The sequence below is a fragment of the Rhinoderma darwinii genome, chromosome 13 (assembly GCF_050947455.1).
Source record: "Rhinoderma darwinii isolate aRhiDar2 chromosome 13, aRhiDar2.hap1, whole genome shotgun sequence".
Taxonomy (NCBI): domain Eukaryota; kingdom Metazoa; phylum Chordata; class Amphibia; order Anura; family Rhinodermatidae; genus Rhinoderma; species Rhinoderma darwinii.
Window position 1 is genome coordinate 47,649,497 of NC_134699.1, and position 26,282 is coordinate 47,675,778.

At 45.3% G+C, this 26,282-nt stretch overlaps 1 protein-coding gene across 3 annotated transcripts in view; it reads right to left on the reverse strand.

Annotated features, from left to right (window-relative positions):
- The window catches only part of SPHK1 (sphingosine kinase 1), a 46,502-nt gene that overhangs the window by 12,509 nt on the left and 7,711 nt on the right, over positions 1-26,282 (reverse strand). For 2 of the 3 annotated variants that reach the window (XM_075845082.1, XM_075845080.1), the window contains exons 2-4: positions 4,107-4,253; positions 271-365; positions 70-185 (exon numbers count right to left, since the gene is read on the reverse strand). In XM_075845082.1, coding sequence (XP_075701197.1) covers positions 70-185; positions 271-365; positions 4,107-4,179 — 284 coding nt within the window. In that variant the 5' untranslated portion in view covers positions 4,180-4,253. Of the gene's footprint in view, positions 1-69; positions 186-270; positions 366-4,106; positions 4,254-19,800; positions 19,896-26,282 lie in introns of those variants that run through there. The other variant, XM_075845081.1, reaches the window with a different exon arrangement.

Below are 26,282 nucleotides of genomic sequence, written 5' to 3' on the forward strand. Positions count from 1 at the left end.
CAATGTGAGCAGGGGTTGTCCAAACCAGGCAACCTCTTTAAAAAATTGTGTTCAGGAGCCTTGCCTTACCCAGAATAATGATTTATAGATGCAGCCAGTCCATTCCCTGAACCACCTGGCAGGACAGAGAGTGTTTTTTTAATGGCCTTTTCCCAATCCAGTCGCTCCATTAACCCATTAATAACCTGAAACCAAAACAATCATTTAGAAATATAAATTTGAAATCCGTAAGGTAAGAAATAGCAGAGACACAACTTTTCAACCAATTACCTCAAACATCAGTCCATCCCCTGACATCACTACTATGGCATCCCAGGTTGATAGATCTTGCTCTCGCACCAGTTCACGTGCTTGATTGGGTCTCTCTGTGAATTTAGAAGACACAAAATGGGCATGTTATGCCAGAACTAGACCTGGTACATAAGAGGTATCCTGTCCGATAGAGAAAATTAAATGGGGAAAACCCGCAACAGAAAGCAACGATTATGCAAATACAATTGACATGCTGCAGATTAAAAAAACACACCGCAGGTCAATTTCTCAACGTTTTTTCTGCTGATCTACGCAGTGTGCGGATGAGATTTGTTCAAATCTCATTAACTTTGCTAGTACTGTATTATGCTGCGGTTTTTCCACAACTAAATTCGTTGCTGCCATTTCTGATTAAGCTCTTCACTGGTATTGAACCGATCCTGTAGCTGAACCCTTGCTGGACTTGAGCCCCCTGAAGCCTTCTTCAAAGCAATTGAACCTCTCTCCTTGAAGTTCTTAATAATCCGAGAAATGCTTGATTTAGAGGCAATCTTGCAAGCAGCGATGTCCTTGCCTGAAAAGCTCCTTTGATGCAAAGCAATGATGACTGCATGTGTTTCCTTGGAGGTAACCATGGTTAACAGAAGAAGACAATGATTTCAAGCACCATCCCTCTTTTAAAGCAACCAGTCTGCTCTTATAATTCAATGCTCAGTCCTTGATAACACTTTCTCCTAAGCTAACAAGAAGATCACTGAAATGATGTTAGCAGGTAATTTTGGCAGGGCCGAAATGCAGTGGAAATGTTTTTTTGTGATTAAAGAGGCTCTGTCACCAGATTATAAATGCCCTATCTCCTACATAATCTGATCGGCGCTGTAATGTAGATAACAGCAGTGGTTTTTATTTTGAAAACGATCATTTTTGAGCAAGTTATGAACAATTTTATACTTATGCTAATTAATTTCTTAATGCCCAACTGGGCGTTTAACTTTTGACTGAGTGGGCGTTGTGAAGAGAAGTGTATGACGCTGACCAATCAGCGTCATTCACTTCTCTTCATTCCAGCCCAGCTTCTTTCACTGCACAGCGTGATCTCGTGGGATCACGCTGTTATGTCACTGTAACGTCTATGGCCGAGGGCCGTCGTTCAGACTTACCCTCTGACGGCCCCAGCCATGGACATCTGTGTTCTTGGCGACATCTCCCCCCAGGGAGACGCCGGCACTCACTTCCGGGTTCTGGGCCTGTTTCCCGCAGGGCGCGCACGGCCTCAAAGGGCCAGTACGCGTCCAGCTGTCATTATTCAATAATTAGCCTAGAATACTGCTGGACTATAAAAAGGGCTCTGCCCACTTGATCCTTGCCTGAGCGTTGTAGTATACCTAAAGTTTGTCTTGCAAATGGTCTCCCAGTGTTTTCCAGTTCCCAGTGTTACCCGTTCCTGCTGCCTGTACCCTGTATCCCGTGCTATCGTATCTACTAAGCCATCTACAGTGAGAGTCAAGTCGTGTCTCCGCTACTGTCTACATTGCCTCAGGTACCCTTTCTGGACTATAGACATTGTTTTTTACCTAGTTGGCCAGCTGCTATTCCGCTACGCAGTATGGCCCAGTGGGTCCACACACCGCGCCGTGACAGTCACATACTCCCACAGTAACTTTACCGAAGTGTCTTGAGACTGAATAGACATTGCCTCCAGCCAGGATGCGACGTCTATTCACACTCCCGACACTTTGGTAAAGTTTCCGTGGGACTTACTCACACAGCACAACGTGATCTCGCGAGAACACGCTGTGCTGTGAGTGCAGATGGACATGAATGACAGCACAGCGTAATCTCGCGAGATTAGTCTGTGCTGTGAGTAAGTCCCACAGTAACTTTACCGAAGTGTCGGGAGTGTGAATATACATCGCATCCTGGCTGGTGGCAATGTCTATTCACTCTCAAGGCACTAAGGTAAAGTTAATGTGTGAGTAAGTGACAGCACAGCGTGATCTTGCGATATCATGCTGTGCAGTGAAACAAGCTGGGCATGAATGAAGAGAAGTGTATGACGCTGATTGGTCACTGATTGGTCAGCGTCATACACGCCCACTTGGTCAAAAGTTAAAAAAAAGGTCCAGTTGGGCATTAAGAAACGAATTAGCATACATCTAAAATTGTTCATAACTTGCTCAAAAATAATAGTTTTTCAAAATAAAAACCACTGGTGTTATCTACATTACAGCGCCGATCCGATTATGTAGTAGATAGGGCACTTATAATCTGATGACAGAGCCGCTTTAAGTTAATTTTCATGGCAAGGAATGACATTGTAATTAATTGCAATTCACCTGATCACTCTTCATAACAATCTAGAGTTAATGCAAATTGGCACTATAAAAACTGAAGCAGCAAACTTTATGAAAACCCAAATTTGTGTCAGTCTCAAAACTTTTGGCCAGGACTGTACGCAGCAAAGCTGAAAAGTGAGCTACAGAAAACTGGAAGGGCCATCTTCTTGTTCTTGTGGCCAGTGTGTTAACTGGAATATTTGTTGTATAATTATAATAGTCACATAAATAAAAAAAAATACCACCAGAAATTAAAAAAATATATATTTTATAATAAAAATGTGATTTCAACTGGACTGTCAGCAAATTTGATCTCCATTATCTTTGAACACCGCTAAATAGGTGCTGGGTAAACAAATTCAGAGATCCCCGTGTTTGCTATTATAAACCAAATATTCAGGTAAAATCTCATTCACTCACGCGCTTCATGCTAATGATTCATTAATGGGCATTCTTTCATCTGTGACGTGTCCTGTGTCATGGGTGGCAACACGTCTCAAACCCCTCCCCTCTTGATTGACGTCTGCTGCCTAATCCGATGTCCTTTACAGGGGACGTCAATCAGGATGGGAGGCGTTGCCACCGGTAAATCAGGAGACTTCACAAATGAAAAAACACAGCCAACACTTAATGATTCATTAGCATACAGCACGTGAATGTATAAAGGATCATTTTTCTATTCCCTTTAAGACTGATAAATAGAAACATCTGATTGGATACTAAGGCACTTGCGCACCGCTCCACTTACAAGGCTGTGTTCAGACACGTCGGATCCGTCCGAATTCAGTCTGAATAACCGCACCACAATTGGTGCAGTTTTCGACAAAACGTCCGCTGCGAAAAACTGCACATAAAAGTTTGATACTGACGTAGCCATTGTGACGCATCCATTCGCCGCCCTGCTGCCTGGCCTCTTGGGATGATGTTTTATCCCATGTGATCACTGCAGCCTGTGATTGGCTACAGCAGTCACATGGGATGAAACGTCATCACAGGCATAAAAAAAACCACATTGCAGGTCAATTTCGGAGCGTTTTACCCGCTCAGCATTTACGCAGCGTGTGGATGAGATTTCTTCAAATCCCATCCACTCTGCGGCTACTATATTAACTATATCCGTTGTGGAAAATCCACAGTATTTTATTTCCCTGTTCTATCTGTTTAGAACAAGTCCTGTTAAAGAATTCTGGAGATCCAGTCAGTATCCATGGCATGCTGACAGGACAAATGCTCAATTTAGCTGCATGGGTTAACGTGGTCTCAGGTTCTTTGTTTATTTGGCTATTCCGACCGATATTAGTGGATATATGATGCTAGTGTGTATATATATATATATATATATATATATATATATATAAATCTTAATTGATGACCTTCCTGTCAGGATCTGTATAAACATACGGTACCTGGTCACTACACCAACAAAAGCAAAACCTTTGACACTTTTGGCTCGAGGTCATTCTCCAAATCCCAGGTCAATGTTCAAAAATGCATTGATTTAACCTGTAGCCACCTTACCTGTGACCAGCAGAGTGAAGTGGACATTGGCCTCTGTTAACATGGGCATCACATGGGTCTCAAAGAGAGTCATCGCTTTTCCAGTTCCCCCACGGGGATTGAGCAGCACCAAAAAGCGTATTGGGGTAGGTAAAAGGCGTGGGTGACCTGTATTTCAAAACAAAGACATAATCAGCTATTATATATACAGTCAGGGCCGGACTGGCCATCTGGGAGTTCTGGCAAATGACAGATGGGCCGGTGAACAGTGGGCCGCCCAAACGATCAGTGTCTCAGGCGGCAGGGTACAGCATTTCCAAGAGGGCGACACAGCAGCTAAGAACTGCTGTCCGACTGTAATAGAAGCCATGGTCTGTGCTGCTATTACTAAAACTCCCTGTGCTACTTTAAAATCTCCCCCTCCAGCCCCCCTTCCCTACTCTTCACACAACCTCCCCTCCTGCTATTGTTACCAGTCGGGACGTGAGGGAGGGGGAGGGGAGACTGTCGGCGGCTCTGTGTCGGGCTATTGAGCAGGAGAAGTTCTGGAGTGAAGAATCTCACCCCATCAAACTGCTGAACTGTCCTCACAAATATCCTACATAAAATGTAAGTGCATGTGTGTTTACAATGTGTACTTTATAAGTGGGTGTGAGTGCAGAACGCTATAGCTGTTGTATTTATTTCACTCGTAGTTTAAATACTGCAGATTTTAGCAATGGATTTAGTTGTGGAAAATCTGCATCATAAGGGCTTGTCCACACGTATTAGAATTGCTGGAGAAAACTTCTGCATCAATGCCGCAGAAACTAGCAGAAATTCAGCTGCGGAAAAACAGCACCATTTGCTGCGTTTTTTCCTGCAGAAAATGCTGCGTATTTTGCAGCGTTTTTTTAATCTTATACTTACCCAGAATTCTGTTTCTTCGTCCGGGCCGGCCGCCTGCCTGGAATGACGTTTCATTAATCACACGGTATGAAAAGTCATCCTAGGGCCGCAGGTCATAGGAGGGAGGCATCTCCATGGTAAGTATACATTATTTCTTTTTCTGCTCAGTTTTCCGCAGCGGTCGTTTCTGGCCGAAAAACTGCACCACAATTTGGTGCGGTTTTTCATCTTGAATTCCCTGCGGTGCACAGGGCGGATACGCTGTGCTTTTACAGAGCATATCCGCCCTGTGTGTACATACCCGTACAGTGTATACATATAGTAGCTGCTGTCTTTACAACGATACAGCTGCAAACCGCGCCAACATGTTGCATTCCCACGAGTCAGCGCAGTTTTCAAATGATTGTTAGACGTTAACAGTCATTTAAAAACTGCACCGACTTTTGGTAAAACTGCATGTGCTGCGTGTTGTACTGGACAATGGTTGTTACGATCTGATTGTTTGCATTCAAGGTTATGTACACCTGTGAAAGGGATTTATATATATATATATATATATATATATATATATGTGTATATGTATGTAAAAATGTCAGTCAGTGTATTTTGTGCAACTTTATAACTTTTTTCTTATTAAAAAATCTTTTTACTTTTTGAGATACAGCTGTTCTGTATCCTGTAAGCAGAGCAGCTGTATCTTACGCTGAATCCTGAACACGTCAGGTCTGTGGGACTGATGTGTTCAGTGTCAGCGGGTCCTGTGTGTCTCTGACAAGCAGGATCCACCTGTAATACATGACATCTAAGGGGCCGTTCACATAAGTCCGGCGTCCGCTTCAGTTTACCTCCGGCGTGTTGAAGAAAATCCGGAGGCAAACTGATGCTAGAACGGATCACATAGTTTTCTATGGGATCTGTTCTGGCACGGAGGACATCAGTTGTGACATTTTTGGTTCTGGCTCCCAGGGAGGTCCGGCGCCGTATCCAGGGCTGCCATCAGGGGGGTATTAGGGGTACTTCTGTAAGAGGCCCGGCCAGTGGCGTAACTACTGCCGGGGGCCCGCGGCATGAGGGGGACCGTGTCGCCCGCCGGCACGGGCCCCGACCATGGCCGGAGGCTCCGCTAGCAGCCGCTATGGCTGCTACAGCACGACGCCACTAAACACTACGGCAGAGCAGGGAGGTATCTCCCCGCTCTGCCATTAAACAAAAGACATGTATCCCCTATCCACAGGATATCCACAGGATAGGGGATACATGTGTGATCGCTGGCATTGATAGGGAGAACGGGGGACTGAAAGTCCCCTGAAGTTCTCCATCACAAACCTCGGACTTCCGGGTTTGAATGGAGCGCCATACAGCCCCCTCTGTAGCGCCATACAGCCCCCTCTGTAGAGAACGCCATACAGCCCCCTCTGTAGAGAACGCCATACAGCCCCCTCTGTAGAGAACTCCATACAGCCCCCTCTGTAGAGAACTCCATACAGCCCCCTCTGTAGAGAACTCCATACAGCCCCCTCTGTAGAGAACTCCATACAGCCCCCTCTGTAGAGAACTCCATACAGCCCCCTCTGTAGAGAACTCCATACAGCCCCCTCTGTAGAGAACTCCATACAGCCCCCTCTGTAGAGAACTCCATACAGCCCCCTCTGTAGAGAACTCCATACAGCCCCCTCTGTAGAGAACTCCATACAGCCCCCTCTGTAGAGAACTCCATACAGCCCCCTCTGTAGAGAACTCCATACAGCCCCCTCTGTAGAGAACTCCATACAGCCCCCTCTGTAGAGAACTCCATACAGCCCCCTCTGTAGAGAACGCCATACAGCCCCCTCTGTAGAGAACGCCATACAGCCCCCCTTGTAGAGAACGCCTTACAGACCCCCTTGTAGAGATCTACAGGGGGGCTATATGGCGTTCTCTACAGAGGGGGCTGTATGGCGTTCTCTACAAGGGGGGCAGTATGGCGTTAAAGTTGGATAGAAGAAAGTTTGTTACAATGTATCAGTCGATCATCTGTGAGCTAAACGCAGCAACAGCACAAACCCCTCTCCTGTGCTGGACTCCAGGCAGATGGCTCTTATCTACACTGATACATTGTAACAAGACCATCAGCTGTGAAAGTAATAAGCCAGGGCTGGTTTTAATGTTCTCATTCACAGACAGCAGGCAGAGATCTTGAAAATGAGGAACTGAAGCAGGAAGACAGAAAGCTGCAGAATGTCATTATACAGTAGGCTGGGGTGCTGCACCACTCGCAGGGAATTTATACGTGTAAGGCTATGTTCACACGGAGTATTTTGACGAGTTTTTTGACGCAGAAACTGCGTCGCAAAACTCGTCAAAAACGGCCCGAAAATGCCTCCCATTGATTTCAATGGGAGGCGTCGGCGTCTTTTTCCTGCGAGCAGTAAAAGGGGGGCCCAGAAAATGTAGCTGTATGGGGCCCTGAAATTCCTGATGATGGCCCTGGCCGTATCCTATCTATTTTAATGGTAGCCGGATGAACGCCGGGTACTGCCGCATCCACCTTCCGGCAGCACCCGGCGGGAAGGTGGATGTGAGCTAGGAGCAGAATCCCCGGTCATAGCATTGCCGGGGATTCCGTTCCAGGCAGAGACCCTGACGACTACCCTCCCACCCAGGGCCGGCCTTAGGGGTGTGCGACCTGTGCCATTGCACATGTCGCATCACTCCATCAGGTGGAAGGGGATGCTGCGCTGGCTCCCTTCCCCTGCTTTTTCAGAAGCGCCCAGGCCCAGCGTCACTCAGCAGTCGCCTTTCCGCCCGACCGCTTCTTCACTCAGTGGCGTCGCTGCCGCTGTAGCGGCTGCTAGCGGTGACACCGGGCGTGAGGGCGCCCGTCAGCATGGGACCCCCATGGCCTGCCACGCCGCTAGAAGCCGCTGCGGCTGCTACAGCAGTAGCGATGCCACAATAGCAGAGCAGGGAGGTATCTCCCTGCTCTGCTATCTACTAGTGCCACTGTAGCTCCCTGAAGGAGCAGAATCCCCGTGTTGCCGCTGGAGCGCTCCGCTTGATGTTTCTGTCCATATATGGACAGTGACATCAGGGAAAACTCCTGAAGCGGAATCCCCGTCCACAGCGTTGCCGACTCTGTGACCGGGAATTCCACTCGAAGATAAGCCAGTGACGTCACAGTCCATGAATGGACACAAATGACAGGGGCTTCTCCTGGAGTGGAATCCCCGGTCACAGCATCGGCAACGCTGTGTATGGGGATTCTGCTTCAGGAGTTGCCGCTGATGTCACTATCCATATATGGACAGAGACATGAAGGGGAGCGCTCCAGGAGAGGAATCCCCGGCCAAAGGGGGATTTCGCTCCTTCAGAGAGCTACAGTGGTGCTATCTGCAGGAAGGGGGAGAAGGTGCTATCTACATGGGGGCTGTGGGCTGTGTGGCACTACCTTCAAGGGGGCTGTGCACTACCTACAAGGGGGCTGTGGGCTGTGTGGCACTACCTACAAGGGGGCTGTGGACTGTGTGGCGCTACCTACCAGGGGTCTGTGTTGTGTGGCGCTACCTACAAGGGGGCTGTGTGGCGCTACATACAAGAGGGCTGTGTGGAGCTACCTACGAAGGGGCCTGTGTGACGCTACCTACAAGGGGGGTGTGTGACATTATCTAAAGGGGGTACTGTGGCATTATCTAGAGAGGCATGTGTGGCACTATATACCGGGGAATATGGCACTATATACAGGGGGTGTGGCACTATCTAAAGAGGGCACTGCGGTATTATCTACAGGGGGTGTGTGGCACTATATACAGGGGCACATTTTCAGAGCCTAGGCTACCATTTTGTGGACCATTGTGGAAAAAACTGATGTTAAAAACGAATGGTAAAAACTGATGACAACTAACGACAACTGATGACAACTGATGGTTTTGTAGTAAAAATCGTGAAAAAGCCTGATTTTTGCATCAGTTTTTGCATCCATTGTAATCACTGAGACAAAAAAAACTGATGCTGATGCAACTGACATGTGAACGCACCCTTAGGGCCAGTTCACATCAGTGTTCACTTTCCATTCAGGGGTTCCGTCTGAGGTTTCTGTCGTGGAACCCCTCAACAATATCAATGGTGAAGGAAACGTTGCTAATGGCTTCCGTTTGTCACCGTTCCGGCAGGTTTCCATTTGTTCGACTTAATCAATAGCGAATTAAATTAATGGTAATGCAAACGGAAAGCTATGGTTTCCGTTCGTGGGTTCCCCTGACCGAAAGGTCTGAAGCCATGAACGGAACCCCAACGCAGGTGAGAACAAAGCCTAACTATTACTGTATGATCTGTACAGATGATGGAGGGTACTATTTTTTGGGGTGTAAGCAACTCCCAGTATATGATTACCATTGTTCAGGTCATACCGGAAGCTGCTAACCTGACTTTGCAAATGGTCTCAGTACTGAAATGTATTTGTACTGAGCTTGGTTTTGGTGTTGTATTTATGTACTGAGCTTGGTTCTGGTACTGTGCGTGCGTGCGTGCGTGTGTGTTCTGGTGCTGTAATTATATAGGATATATTTATAATACAAGATTGCAGAGCAGATGGCATTGTTGACGTTCATTGTATGTTTAATCAGAACCTGTCTGGTAGTTTTAACCCCTTCAACCGCCACCATGCAGTAATACATGACCTGACAATATTTCCAAACATTCCCCTGTATGTTTGTTTCAGATACAGTAAAATCCATAAAATTTACTTTTAAAATAGTAAATAATGCTAATTACTCTATTAAGGGTCATGGGTCGTGCTGCTATTCTGTAGAGTCACACAGTCCTAACTGCAAACTCACCTTTCCATGCTTGCTTGACATCCCCCTGACTGTTATACATCACTACCAGTCTCCTCCAACTTTCTTGGATGCGCCATTGCCTTGTACTCCATGAGCACGCACCATTCAGCGAGGTGTACTCTGCCCGGCTTCATCGCTGCACCACGCATGCCAAGGGAGTACAAGGCAATGGAGAAGGCTGGTAGTAATGTAGAACAGTCAGGGGGATGCCAATCAAGATCTGGGGGGCGCCAGTTAAATTTTCGTCTTGGGCAGCAGAAAAGCTAGAATCGGCGCTTTTCCACAATGCTAGTGGCGCGATGACATCATGTGGGGCACCATCTACAGGGGGGGCTATATGTGGGGCACTATATACAGGGGGCGCTATATGTGGGGCACTATCTACAGGGGGCTCTATGGGGGCACTGTCTACAGGGAGCAGTCTGTGTGAGTGGGACACAGTGTATGGTGCAGTTATAATCAGGGACACAGTGTATGGTGCTATTATAATCGGGGACACAGTGTATGGTGCTATTATAATTAGAGGTGCAGTGTATGGAGCTATTATATTTAGGTGTACAGTGTGTGTCACCATGAGAATTTTATCATCGTTTTTTATAGGTGCAGAAATGTTTGAATAGTGAGTAGCTGAAGACATCTGAGCGGCAAACTGTGCAGAAATGGGTCGTGGTCGGGAGAAGGCATCATAAAGCTTTGTTCTGGTGTATATATATGTACTGCGCATGAGTCCTAAGTGTTAGTGGTGTGTGTGCGCATGTGTCCTAGGTGTGAGTGGTGTGTGCGCGCGCATGTGTCCTAGGTGTGAGTGGTGTGCGTGCGCATGTGTCCTAGGTGTCAGTGGCACGAATGAAGCATGTGTCCAGCTTCTGGGTTGCGCGTCTGTCTGTCTGTCTGTCATCATGCTATTTAGTTACATTATGGTGATATTTTAGCATTGTATACTGGTATAATTTGCAATCTTTATACGTCAGTATTAGGCCATGATCACGTAATCAGGATTTGGTTAGGAATAAGTGCCCTATTTCCACACCCAAATCCCTTTCAAATCCACTAGCAGTCTGCATCCATTAATAGTGAATGGGCTATTTTTTTTTGGTTCCGCGAAAAAAACCCTCTAGAATAATGAGCATGTTCATTATTCTCATGGCAACGCAGTGGATACATTGGAGTTGGAGCTATCAGGAACTATTCCTCTTTTCATTTACACCTGTTTTAATAAATCTCCCCGTGTCTTGTATAGCTGAAAGGTTGTCCCAGCCCAACACTGGCGACAGCGTATGGCCTGCGGTGGGCCTGTGTGCTTAAAATTACGAGGGCTGATTTAAAGCATGCGAGCTACGCTGTTTCCGTAACTACCATTCAGTTGTATAGGACTTACAGAAACAGCGTAGCTCAGCGAGATACACTGTTTTTGTAACTCAAGACCATATAACCTTTTTTATGGTCAGAATTCACCTCAAGCAGACGCAACACAGAGCGGTAGAACGGAGTTTAGGGGGCTCTGTTCTAGAGATAGGTGCGGGTCCCAGATGTGGGTCCCGCATCTATCTGACATTTATGACCTATAATGTGGAGATGTCATAAATGTCCCTGCTGGGAAAACCCCTTTAACCATTTATCGGACCATCAATAACTTCAAGAAGAGAGGTTCGATTGCTGTGAAGAAAGCTTCAGGGCTCCCAAGAAAGTCCAGCAAGTGCCAGGAAAGTCTCCTAAAGAGGATTAAGCTACGGGATTGGTTCTACACCAGTGCAGAGCTTGCTCAGGAATGGCAGCAGGCAGGTGTCAGTGCACCTGCACGCACAGTGAGGTGAAGGCTTATGGAGGCTGGCCTGGTGTTAAGGAGTGCAGCAAAGAAGCCACTTCTCTCCAAGAAAAACATGGAGGACAGTCCTCTGTAGGAAGTACCTGGATTGGACTGCAGGGGACTGGGGTAAAGTTATTTTTTCTGATGAAGCTGCCTTCAGATGGTTTGGGACATTTGGAAGAATGATTGTCCAGAGAAGAAAGTGTGGGCACTACCATGAGTTCTGCATCATGCCAACAGTAAAGCATCCTAAAAACCATTCATGTGTGGGGTTGCTTTTCATCCAAGGGAGTGGGCAAAAAACTTTGCCTAAAAACACTACCATGAATAAAGAATGGTATCGAAGCATCCTCCAAGAGCAACTTCTCCCAACCATCCAGGAGCAACTTCTCCCAACCATCCAGGAGCAACTTCTCCCAACCATCCAGGAGCAACTTCTCCCAACCATCCAGGAGAAACTTCTCCCAACCATCCAGGAGAAACTTCTCTCAACCATCCAGGAGCAATTTGGTGACGAACAATGTTATTTCCAGCATGATGGACCATGTCACAAGGCAAAAGTGAGAACTAAGTGGCTCGGTGAACAAAACTTTGACATTTTAAAAATTGTACATGGCAGGATAACTCCCCAGATCTCAATCCAATTGAGACCATATGGTCACTCCTCAAAAAGTGGGTGGACGAAAAAAAAACACAGAAATTGTGTGACTCCAACCACTGATTAAAGGGAATGTGTTGCCAGAAAAACATGTTTTTTTTTTAAAAATTATAAAAATTAAACATTTAGTGTGTGGGTGATTAAACATTGTTCAAATTTTTTTTATTTTTTTCGCGAGTCAGGAAATATTATAAATTTTTTCTAATTTATAATACTACCCATTTTTGGTCACTAGATGGAGCTAGTTCCCAAAATTGCAGCATTGCAACATTGGGTTAAAAGCCCTCGCTCTAGTGAGCTCTCAGCATCCCCCCCTCCTTTATCCTGGCTAGTGCCGGGATAAACGAGGGGTTTGAAAGGTTTAACCTCCTACACTGTGTGTCGCCATTTTTTGAGGTAACCCACAGTGTAGTAGGTTTACATACAGTAGTAAACACACACAAACACTAACATACATTGAAATCTCTTACCTGCTCCTGCCGCCGCGGCTCCCTCCGGCCCGTCCGCTCCGTTTGCTGCCGCTGTTCCATTTGCACAAGTCCGGAAGCCGCGACCGGAAGTAGTAATATTACTGTCCGGCCGCGACTTCCGGTCCACAGGAAAATGGCGCCGGACGGCGCCAATTTCGAATAGGACTGTGTGGGAGCGGTGCATGCGCAGTTCCCACACAGACGCCGTACACGGCAGTCAATGGGACGGGAGCCGTTCACAGTCCCTATGGGACTGTGGCTGCCGTATTCCATGTCTGTGTGTGTCGTTAATCGACACACACAGAAATGGAACAAAAAATGGCAGCCCCCATAGGGAAGAAAGAGTGTAAAAATAAGAAACAGTAAAACACAAACACACAAATGAATATAAACGTTTTTATTAAAGCACTAACATCTATAACATATAAAAAATTTATTTGTGATGACACTGTTCCTTTAAGTAATAATTGGTCATCAGTCAGGATTTGGCCCAGAAGCTGACATCCAGCATGGCAAAGCGAGTTGCGGAAGTCTTGAAACAGAAGGGTCAACACTGTAAATATTGAGTCTTTGCATAAACTTGATGTATTTGTCAATAACAGTTTAAAAACGTATGAAATGTTTAGAATTGTACTTCAGTAACTATAGAAACATCTGACTAAAAGATCTAAAAACCCTGAAGCAGAAAACTTTGTGAAAACCAAAATCTGTGTTGGTCTCAAAACTGTTCTCAGATGTGTTATCTACGGTGACCCAGCTCTAACAAATGGTACAGAAAGTTGGTTTAGACGTAATCCGTTAAAGGGTTTTTCCACCTTCTGACATTAGTATGTCATCGTTGCGGGTCCGGCACCCGGACCCCGCACCATTAAACCGCTCCAGTGGCCTGCGGGCACCGGATGTTATGGCACACAATGCAATGTACGGAGCCGGAAGCAGTTGGCTCTGTACATAGCATAGCGGCTGTGCTGTAGAAGCTCCGCCGCTTTTCCGTGGCCGGAGCCAACTGTTTCCGGCATGTAAGTCCAGTGCACGGAGGCATCGGACCAGCTGATCTGTGCGGGGTCGGGGGGGCAGACCCCCACAGATCATGTACTGATGACCTATCCGGTGGATAGGTCATCCGTTGTCAGAAGGTGGAAAACCCCTTTAATGAACTACTCGGCTTCTCTAAATGTTACTGACACCGTTCTCTTGTATAATATTTGTGCAATATCTTTAGTAAGAATAAGGGTATGTTCACACGGCATATTTTCAGACGTTTTTCGGGCCGTAAAATCGGAAGCAGAACGCCTCCAATCATCTGCCCATTGATTTCAATGGGAAAAACTGAGTTCTGTTTCGATGGGCTGTTTTTAAGCGGCCGTTTTGAAAAACGGCCGCGAAAAAGAAGTGCAGGTCACTTCTTGGGACGTTTTTGGAACCGTTTTTCACAGACTCTATAGAAAACAGATCCAAAAATGGCTGTAAAAAAACGCAGAGAAAATCTCGAAATTCCCTTGAAAACAGCTCCGTATTTTCAGACGTTTTTGAGGTTGCGTGTAAACATATCCTAAGAAGTATAAATTACTGTACAGTAGAATGGTTAATAAATGAAGGTGATGGGGGGGGGGGACAGAAAAGACCATATGCACTTTAAATGAGCTTTACTGTTCGGAGTTGTGCCTAAAATGATCATCTTGCCTCCTGTTGTTTGGCTTTCTTTCCATGTAAATATAATAAAAATGTTCTTGCTTTATATTTGCTCTGTCAAGATGGTCTTTAAAAAGAAAAAAGCAAATATCACGTCTTTGTAATTTGATTGTCATTTATTTTCTACTTGATTTATCTTGAGGTTCCTACACCCCTTAAAGAAGCGCTCCTGTGGAGACATGTCTCCTTCTGCCGTTCTTTAATAAGAAATATACATTTTTAAAAAAGCCCGTCAGTCCTGCGAATATCTTTCTCAGCTGTCGGCGATAAAGCGTTTTACTAATAAGGTGCTAGTGGCATTTACTGTAGTGTCTGAACACATAAGCTGCAGGATGACGGCTCCACCAGATCACATTTCTCACCTCATAAAAAAAAAATAATGTACGGTAATCTGACTTTCAACAGTAGACACTTTTGACCACATCGTCTCGTGAGAGCGCTGTGACTGGGGGTCAACTCTGATCACATAAGCTGTGAGCCAGCTGCACAACAGCTCCATAGGAACATATTTTTCACCTCTTTAAAAAAAAATAAAAAAATTAAGGTTGAGCGGGCTTTCATGAAGAGAAACTTTAGATCAAATTGGGGCATGACCACGCAGTGGCTTGGGGCTTAAATGCTTAGGCCAGGTTTGCGTTGGATTTTGCCCATGTGCCTGGGTTCAAAGCTTGTGTGGTAGGTGGCGTTCTCCTTGCGTATGCGAGTTTGCTGCTTGTGCTTAAGGGTGACAACAATTTTGGAAAGCGGCTGACGCAATGCACAAGCAGCAAACTCGCATAATGCATTTAATGCATTTCTATTTTAAAAGGATGCCTCAACTTGCAAACCTGCACTGGTGAAAGGCCTCCAAGGAAGAGATCCCAGGGATAGAAGCATCACATTCCTCACTCCTAATTTGTTAGAGGAGAACTTTACCAGTGCACTACTTCTGGTGTTGAAAGACAGCTGCAAATTCTTTCAAAGAAGACATGTTCTTATTCCTGCTGGAAGTGACTATTACATTTGGTCTTATGGGAACAACAAGAAGTCCAAGAAGTCCAGAGATCCAGAGATCCAGAGATCCAGAGATCCAGAGATCCAGAGATCCAGAGATCCAGAGATCCAGAGATCCAGAGATCCACCTGAGCTGGTGGTCTGATGCTTAAGCTGCAACCTAAACAGTGAATGACTTCGGTTGCCCTGGTTCAAATCCTGATGTGTGGCCTTGGCTAAAAGGGAACTCTTCTGGGTGGTGTTTATAGTGGTGTGGAGGCAGTGCAATAAGATTGTTGCTGCATAAGGAAGTTACTTATATAAAGAAATTTACTTATGCAGCTGTCTCTTTTGAGACAGCTGCATTTATATAGTAGATGATTGCAGATTTCAGCAATATACTCATCACTCAAACAGGTATCAGAATCCATCACTCCATAGATGGCATCTTGGGAAAGGGGGAGCAGCCCAAGGTCACCAGGAGGACCATGTGGGGATTAGAACCCACATGGTACAGAAGTGATTCCTGCACTCAACTTGGATCACGCAAGCTGTGAGCTAGCTGCATGGCAGCCTTACAAGCACACCTTTTTCACCTCTTTTAAAAAAATGGCAATCGCACCTTCAACGAGAAAAACTTTAGATCACATTGGGGAGGGTGGATGCAGCATAATAGGATGGTAGCTTGGGGTTTAAGTGCCCAGCCCTGGTTTGCTATGGAGTTAGCCCATGTCTCTAGGTTCAAAGCATCCTGCTTGTGTGGTAGATGGTGGTCTCCTTACTTATATGAGTTTGTTGCTTGTGCTTGGTGATATTTTTCCAACAATTTTGGCAGGCAGCTGACGCGCAATAGTGCAATTAATATCTCCTTTAAAAGGTGAACTGGTGAAAGACTTTCAAAACTGAGACACAAGAAGGAGATACTGGGGCTAGAACCCACACATTCCTGACTCCTCTAATTCATCAGCACAGAACATTACCAGTGTGCTACCACTGCTGCCAAGAGCTGACTGCAAACTCTTCCAAAGATGACATGTTCTTATTCCTACTGGAAATGACGATTACATTTGGTCTTATGGGAACAATAAGAAAAGGCTCTAGAGATCAACCTGAGCTGGTGGTCTGATGCTTAAGCTGCAACCTAAACAGTGAATGACTTCTGTTGCCCTGGTTCAAATCCTGATGTGTGGCCTTGGCTAAAAGGGAACTCTTCTGGGTGGTGTTTATAGTGGTGTGGAGGCAGTGCAATAAGATTGTTGCTGCATAAGGAAGTTACTTATATAAAGAAATTTACTTATGCAGCTGTCTCTTTTGAGACAGCTGCATTTATATAGTAGATGATTGCAGATTTCAGCAATATACTCAACACTCAAACAGGTATCAGAATCCATCACTCCATAGATGGCACTTTGGGAAAGGGGGAGCAGCCCAAGGTCACCAGGAGGACCATGTGGGGATTAGAACCCACATAGTACAGAAGTGATTCCTGCACTCAACTTGGATCACGCAAGCTGTGAGCTAGCTGCACAGCAGCCTTATGAGTACAAATTTTTCACCTCTTTTAAAAAAGGGTAATCGCACCTTCAACAAGAAAAACTTTAGATCACATTGGGGGGACGGGGGGGGGGGACGGGGGGGGGGGACGGGGGGGGGACGGGGGGGGGACGGGGGGGGGGACGGGGGGGGGGGACGGGGGGGGGGATGGGGGGACGGGACGGGGGGGGGACGGGGGAGGGACGGGGGAGGGACGGGGGAGGCAGCATGACAGCATGGGGTTTAAGTGCCTAGGTCTGGTTTGCTGTGGAGTTGGCCCATGTCCCTAGGTTCAAAGCATCCAGCATGCTGCTTGTGTGGTAGGTGGTGGTCTCCTTATACAAGTTTATTGCGTGTGCTTGGTGACGTTTTTCCAACAATTTTGGCAAGCGCCTGACTCTGAACAGTGCAATGCATTTCTCCTTTAAAAGGTGAACGACTTTCAAACTGAGACACAAGAAGGAGATCCTGGGACTAGAACCCACATTCATGATGACTCCTCTATTTCTTCAGCAGAGAACAGTACCAGTGTACTACCACTACTGCTAAGCACTGACTATAAACTCTCCTAATGATGACATTTTCTTATTCCTGTTGGAAGTAATGATTTCATTTGGTCTTATCGGGACAATAAGAAACCTAAGATGCCAATGTGCCGTGGTGATTTAGTGGTGTCTGAACAGTGAGTGTCTTATGTGCAGCCCCTGGTTTCAATTCTGATGTGTGGCCTTGGAAAAAATGATACTCTGCTGGGTGGAAGTAGTGCAGTAAGAGTATTGCTGCATAAGAAAGTTAATTATGTAAAGAAAGTTACTTATGCTGCTATCTCTTTTGAGACAGCTGTATTTATATAGTAGATTATTGCAGATTTCAGCAATATACTAAAACAGGTATCATAATTTATACCTCCATAGGTGGCGCTTTAGGAAAGGGGGAAGTGCCCAAGATCACCAGGAGGACAAGGTGGGGATTAGAACCCACATTGTAGAGAAGTGATTCCTGTGCACAACTCAGATCATACAAGCTGTGAGCTAGCTGCACAGCAGCTTTACAAGGACACATTTTCACCTCTTTTAAAAACGGGTAATCGGACCTTCAACAAGAAAAACCTTGGCTGACAGCACGGTGGCTTGGGGGTTAACTGCTTTTAAAGGGAATGTGTTGCCAGAAAAACATGTTTTTTTTTAAAAAATTAAACATTTAGTGTGTGGGTGATTAAACATTGTTCAAATTTTTTTTATTTTTTTCGCGAGTCAGGAAATATTATAAATTATTTCTAATTTATAATACTACCCATTTTTGGTCACTAGATGGAGCTAGTTCCCAAAATTGCAGCATTGCAACATTGGGTTAAAAGCCCTCGCTCTAGTGAGCTCTCAGCATCCCCCCCTCCTTTATCCTGGCTAGTGCCGGGATAAACGAGGGGTTTGAACGGTGTAACCTCCTACACTGTGTGTCGCCATTTTTTGAGCTAACACACAGCGTAGTAGGTTTACATACAGTAGTAAACACACACAAACACGAACATACATTGAAATCTCTTACCTGCTCCTGCCGCCGCGGCTCCCTCCGGCCCGTCCGCTCCGTTTGCTGCCGCTGGTCCAAGTGCACAAATCCGGAAGCCGCGACCGGAAGTAGTAATATTACTGTCCGGCCGCGACTTCCGGTCCACAGTAAAATGGCGCCGGACGGCGCCAATTTCGAATTGGACTGTGTGGGAGCGGCGCATGCGCAGTTCCAACACAGACGCCGTACACGGAAGTCAATGGGACGGGAGCCGTTCACAGTCCCTATGGGACTGTGGCTGCCGTATTCCATGTCTGTATGTGTCGTTAATCGACACAGACAGAAATGGAACAAAAAATGGCAGCCCCCATAGGGAAGAAAAAGTGTAAAAATAAGAAAAAGTAAAACACAAACACACAAATGAATATAAACGTTTTTAATAAAGCACTAACATCTTTAACATATAAAAAAATAATTTGTGATGACACTGTTCCTTTAAGGCTGGAGATAGAACTCACATGTTCCACACACCTCAAATTTACTAGCAGAGATCTCTACCAGTGCGCTACCTCTGCTTTCAAATGTCAGCAACAAATTCTTCCAAAGATTACATGTTCTTATTCCTTCTGGAAATGACGTTTACATTTGGTCTTATGGGGACAATAAGAAAGCTCAGAGATCAGCCTGAGCTGGTGGTCTGGTGCTTAAGCAGTGTCTTCTGTGTGAACCCTGGCTCAAATCCTGAAGTGTGTCCTTGTCTGAGAGGATACCTTGCTGGGTGGAGGTGGTGTAGTGAGGAGGTTGCTGCATAAGAAAGTTACTTATGCAGCTGAACCACTTTTCTTTTACAGAACATTATTGCAGATTTCAGCAATATACTTATCACTCAATCAAGTATCACGTTCCGTCACCCCGTAGGTGTTGCTCTATGGGGAAGGGGGAAAGCTGAATGTTGAGTACATAAGATGTGAGCTAGCTGCTCCACCGGAACGCATTTTCACCTCATAAAAAAGTGCGGTAATCTGACATTCAACAGAAATCACTTTGGACTGAATCGACCGATGTGCGCTGTGTGCTGTGACTGGGGGGCTTAGGGCCAGGGCTGGTTTTAGACAGAGTGTGTTGGCTGCTGGGGCTTGTGTGCCAGGGCTGCTTTTTTTTGTCTCAGTCCGGCCCTGTGTACAGTATTATGATCTCTTGCTACCCTATAATTAGTGTTCACAATACAGCCTTATATCTGAGAGTACTTTACCAGTGGAATCTAAATGGCAAGAGGTTGTCCCTAATATCATGTTTTACAATCCCATCTCCTGGTATCACCCAGGGCAAAAAATAAATCTATTCAACTATTCATTATGCCCCAAAGTTATCTTACCCTTATCCGTCTGCATAAGATGGGCTACTTTAGCATGTCATGGGTTTCTTGCCGAGAGAGGTTACTGGCAATTGACTTGACAATGACTCGTGGTGTTTGACAGTTTGACAGTTTTGTCAACTTGGTGAGGAAGTCTGGTGTCACCAGACACCTTATACATAGCTTGGCACTAGATGGATGGAAAGGAAAGTGCGCACAGTTATGTAATCGCACGGTATGGTCAACACCATAATTCGTTATGCGCAGAGTCTGCTACATGTTTTACGCTGTCTTCTTTCTATTATGGTACTACTGTTTATTGGTGTTCAAGAAACAAGTTTCTACAAGCAATAAACTAGCAGCCACAGCCACAGCCACAGCCAATGTTTCTCCCAAGTGAAACCTGAATACCGACTAATGCCCCATCTTTTGTCTCCATGACTATATATCTGTGCCTATGACCCATAAATTTAGCAGCTATAATAGAGTATGCATTTCTACCATCTTATTTTATCCCCCCCGCAGGGGAGTAACTAGGAAAGACTGGGTCCCATAGCAAACTTTTGACTGGGGCCCCCCCCTGCCCTGGGTGTCACACAACACCCCCTTGTAGATAGTGCCATTTTTACAGCCCCCCTGTAGATAACGCCATACAGACCCCCTGTAGATAAGGCCATACAGCCCCCCTGTAGATAACTCCATACAGCCCCCTTTGTAGATAGCGCCATACATCGCCCTGTAGATAACGGCATACAGCCCCCCTGTAGTTAGTGCCATACAGCCCCCCTGTAGGGAACGCTATACAGCCCCCCTGTAGATAGCGCTATACAGCCCCCCCTGTAGGTAACGCTATACAGCTCCCCATGTTGGTAACTCCATGCAGCCCCAAAAAAATCCGACCTATAGTGTGTCCTACAAAAGACATGTATCCCCTATCCACAGGATAGGGGATACATGTGTGATCGCTGGCAGCGATAGGGAGAACGAGGGACCCAAAGTCCCCCGAAGCTCTCCATGACTAACCTCTGACTTCTGGAGTCTGCGCAGCTCAATAAAAATGAAAGGAGTGCTGGTCACACATGCGCACAAGCGCGACCGGCACTCCATTCATTTCTACGGAGCTGCCGACACAGACCTCGGAAGTCCGAGGTTTCTCATGGAGAACTTCAGGGGACTTTCGGTCCCTCGTTCTCCCTATCGCTGCCAGCGATCACACATGTATCCCCTATTCTGTGGATAGGGGATACATGTCTTTTGTAGGAACAACCCCTTTAATGGCAGAGCGGGGAGATACCTCCCTGCTCTGCCGTAGTGTTCAGTGGTGTCGCGCTGTAGTAGCCATAGCGGCAGCTAGCGGAGCCTCCGGCCATGATGGGGGCCCGTGCCGGCGGGCGACACGGGCCCCCTCATGCCGCGGGCCCCATAGCAGCCGCTACGGCTGCTACAGCGGTAGTTACGCCACTGCCCCCCCGACTGGTTTCATGTCATTAATAAAAGAAAAAAAAATTATAATAATAGTGCTCATATTATAATCAATGTGATAAAACACAGCAAAAAAATAGATATAAGTGGAGGGGGGAATAATTTTCACTTGAATAACTAAACCTCATCAGATGTTTGTTCTCCCGATGTGATCCGTCTGTGCCACCTACCAGCTGGCAGATACAATTCTATTTGTAACATACACAAAAATATTTTGCAGCGAAAATGTTAATCAATGTTTAGGATTCTGCAAAGTTCACTTTTCCTTATCTGCTGCCCACAGCTTGTCCCTTGGCATAAACAGTCCCTGCAAACCTGATTGGGAAGCCCTCTCTATCAGCTCTTAAAGAGCGCTTCCACCCAAAATATCTTTACACCCAGATGTAATCAGCATTCATGTATAGCAACAGCATAAATACACATTGCAGGACGATCCTGCTATGCAGCATAGAAACGTTTCCAAACCAAGACAAATATTTCTGCCATGTGGGGGAAGGGAAGTGACAACTGCTCTGCTAAGCGGCGGTTATCACAGTGCGTCCTGTGCCGCAGTTACATAGTTCAAAACAGGCTTTATGGAATTTCCTACTAGTGTTTGACGCCATCACCTCCAGTCTCTGAGGACCCGTAGCTCATGTCTCGCTTTTGTCTTTTTTTGTGTCTACTTAGCTTCCCTAATTTTCTTTGGCACTGAGGATAAGGGGACATGACCAAAATACCTAAATAGGTGAATGCTTCAAGGTACGGAATTGGACTATTTCCCAAAACTAATTAAAATGTCTACAATAAGGAGCGCTGGTGCGGAAAAGCAATGCCCTTACTATTAGACAGCATTATGTTGCTGGGAAGTGGCAGATGTTTGGAACAAAGTCCTCGTAGTGGGAAAAAACGAAATGGAAAAATACTTTCCTTCTAAGGAAAGACGTTAAGATCGGGTTCACATCTAGGGTTTTGGTGAATGTTTTTCACCATATACGCAGAATATATCCCAAATAGGATATACTGGGATGTTTTTACATGCTATGTTTAATGTGTAATTTAATTTCCAAAAACCTCTTTTAGAAGTTCTCATTGGTGGGGGTCCAAGTGCTGAGATCCCATTGAGCGCTAGAAAGAAGTGGCCGTGGCCATTTTTGCCACTCCTGTGTAAAGCTGAGAGAAGCCAACAGGAGCCGAAAGGGCTAAGAGCTCTGACTAGTGCCTAGTGCCCCTTAGTGCTAACAACCGGTAAGTGTCTGAGCACATAGGTCCCCACAAGGAGTTCTTGGAAACTAGAATTACACTTTAAAGGCCTAGTTCATATTGAGTTTTTTGCCTGCGCTTTTTTGCCACGTTTTTCGCAGCGTTTTTTCACCCTCAATGCCAAAAAATGCTCGGAAATGAGTGGCGTGAGTTTTTTCTGCCTCCCATTGATTATAGAGGTGGAACCGCGGAAAGAATGCACATGCCGTTTTTTTTCCCGCAAGCGACTAAATGCTGCCCCGGAAATAAAAATGCCTCTGCCTCCCATTGAAATCAATGGGGTGGGGGGGGGGGCGATTTCTGACATTTTTGGCGCTGATTCAGACACGGTTTCAGCATCCAAATCAGCGCCAAAAAACGGTGTGAACTGGCCCTAAGACCTTCTGCATATGGGACGGAAATGCTGCGGATTTTCAGTGCGGATTTGCACATGTAAAAATCTGCAGTGGATTACTTGACCAGTTATGTGTATGAGATTTGAACAAATCTCATCCACATGCTATAGAACATTTTTGGTACAGAAATTAGAGCTTACTGAAAATTTTCTAACCTGCAACATTCTCATTCTGTTACGGATGTTCACAGCGGATTTCACACTTTTTAATGAAGAAGAGATGAAATCAGCTGTAATTCCACAGCAAAATGTGCAGCAAAACCCGCAAGTAACACATGTAGATTTTGCTGCAGAAACGCTGCAGTAAATAGTCAACAAATTCGCTACATGTTTGGGTCGTCTTAAATAGACACATTAAAAAAAGGAAGATAGAAATCATGCGATACCAGTCTGGAGAACCCCGAGTTTGCGCAGGACCTGGCAAAAAACAATAGACACCAGGGAATAGGCCAACAAACCAGTGCATATAAACTACTAGGGCAAAACAAAAACAACATTGGGGGCACACATCTGAAACTGGCACACCTAAATGGGGGGAATATTTTGCCAGCTTTGACTAGGAGCCAAAAGCTCCTGGCGCTGATCCTGCTACTCAATGATGGTCCTGCAACACCAGGTACTCCCCAACAAGAGTCACCATCCACAGGACATCCTCCCTCCCGACAGCGCCGATGACCTCATCCTTACATATATCATAAATGTTGGTTTGAAAACTAGCGGCACTATGCTTCTTGTAGTAGTAGAAATACTGAAGGATTAGAAGCTGAAACTTATTTCCTTAAGCGGTCATTTCACAATTCACATGTTTTCAATACCGGTGGTACCCTTTATTTACGGATAAATGCCCAATATACTCAACTAGAGCAGTCGGATTAAGATCATGTTGCTCATGTTAATACCTTTATTATGCTCACTAATCCAAAAGGATCTTCATTTCAGTTGAGCTGAGATTATTGGACTATTATTTCTTTCCTGAGTCGCAACCATTTCCCGTGGCTCTCACATCTTCTTTCAGATAACTTACTCTCTACCCAAACCACAAAGGCGCTATCTGATCTCAGCAATGTGAGCCCTACATGAAGAGTCTACTTAATTCACCCATATACATTCATTAGGAAGTAACCAACGGAAAACACCCACAACCTGCAAAAGAAAAAAGGACTGTCCATACATGCCGAATTGGAACTCTGAGGATCAGCTTACCATCTCTATGCCCCTTCTTCGCCCTCCTTCTTATACAGTATTGGTAAAGATTATATAAAAACATGCTGAAATAATTACATACCAGTAGTTGCTTAAAGCAAACCTGTCATCAACATTTCACCTATTAAACCACCAATACCTGGTGGTAGTGGGTGAAAAATAATTTTTATGTAATCTATAATTATTTTCTAAGTCGGCTCTGTACCTTTATTATTCCGTTTTTTGGTGGTCCTGTGCACATGAATGAGCATTAAAGAGTCATATCTTCATTTGAAAAGAGTCATATCTTCATTCCTCAAGCCTTTCTGCGTTAACCCCGCCACCTTACTTTTGATTGACAGCTCCTTGCCTCCCCCCCAGCACACACGAAATCCCGCGCATCGATGTCCTGTTGTGGTGCATGCGCACAACGGGACACCAAAGCGGCGCATGCGCAGTAACTAGATTTGAGGTCTGGACGAAGCAGGGAAGGGTGTCTGACAATACATGACTGGAACATGCAGAGATACAGATGAGATTTCGGCATTTAGGTCGGGCCTGTTTTTGGCAGTGGGCTGGCATAACAAGAGGAACAGATGAGACTGACGGATTATTACCATAAAAGGTGCAAAATGTTTGCTGACCGTTATTTAGAGTCGGAGGAGGAGGCAATTAGGGGAGGGGATAACGGCAATGAACTTTTGACAGCAGCAGCCAGCGAGGGGTGAGGAGAGTTCGATAGGTGAAATGCTGATGGCAGGTTCCCTATAGTGTAAAGAGCATGGAGACATGTTACGAAGGCCTCATGCACACGACCGTATAACAGATCCGTGTTTCATGGATACGTAATACGGTGCCCATAGAATTTTATGGACCCATACTGTACCTCCAGCATTGCATGCCATATTACAGAGATTGCTCCTAGGAGAGAATTTCACACCTCTATGTGCCTGAGCGCTAAAGGTGCATTCACATGAGCGCATTATTGGTCCTTTTTACATATATGTTAGGCCAACAATAAGAGTGGATCCCATAGAGGAGTAGAACATAGGAAAATCTTTTCGGTTTCTGGCAAGAAATATATACAAATGTACAAGCAGTAACAAAGCGAGTACATAGAGTATAGCGGGGCAGGTCACCAGATGAAGAGTCGTAATGTCATCAAATAAGGCTGTGCAACTAGACTTCCGGTCCCCCAGCAGCGCTATAAAAAAAAATCAAGGAAAATCTCAGAATCAGCGTGACGGGGGACCGGAATGTATGTTAGCGAGTGTACTCACATACTGCAGTGAGTACACTGATAATATTTTTTGGTCCCCTCATTACCCCTTTTAAGGATGTATTGACATATTTATGTAATGGTCCTCTAACTCCGGTTCTGATGAGCCGTGGGAGGTCCGACTGTTGTATCTGTAATATGGGCGCATAAAAGCACCCCTTTTAAGCTGTTTTTGGATCTGATTTTTTTTTAGCCAAAGCCAGAAGTGGATACAAAAATAAGAATTGGTATAAATAAAAGACTGATGCACCTCCTTTATTTTGTGTCCACATCGGTGTTTGGCTAAAAAAAAAACGGAGGCAAAAACTGCATCAGAACTGTGTGTGTGTGTGATCCTGGCCTAAAGCATAAGCCTGTACAATGGAAATGTTCCTCGTGCTTGAAACGTGCTCCAACCCGTCACACCTGTCTGTTATCCTCACGATCTGGGTTACACCTGTTGTGTGTTACCTGTACACAGGGCAAAGATCTGGAAGCAGGACATTGATTCACTGGTGTGTAAACAAAGCATTTGTGGCAGTGTCACACAACATATGACACACACTAGTACAGGTCAAACATAACTTAGCATTATTTAATATTACAGTAAATACAATGATACTGAATTCACTCAGAGACATGCAACATGATAAAACTGCATCCAGGAGAACAAATTATAGAGGGTCTCCTCGCAAATAATATAAAAAGGGGAGGGTAAAAATGAAAATGTTAAAAAAGTACACATATTTGGTATCACTGCGTTCGTAACGACCCAAATTATAAAACTATAATATTATTTTTTCCACACGGTGAACACCGCAAAAATAAAAAAAAAAACAATGTCAGAATCGCTATTTTTTGGTCACCGAAATAAAGAATAAAAAGTCATCAAAAAGTCACAAGCACCCCAAAATAGTACCAATAAAAACTACAACCCATCCCACA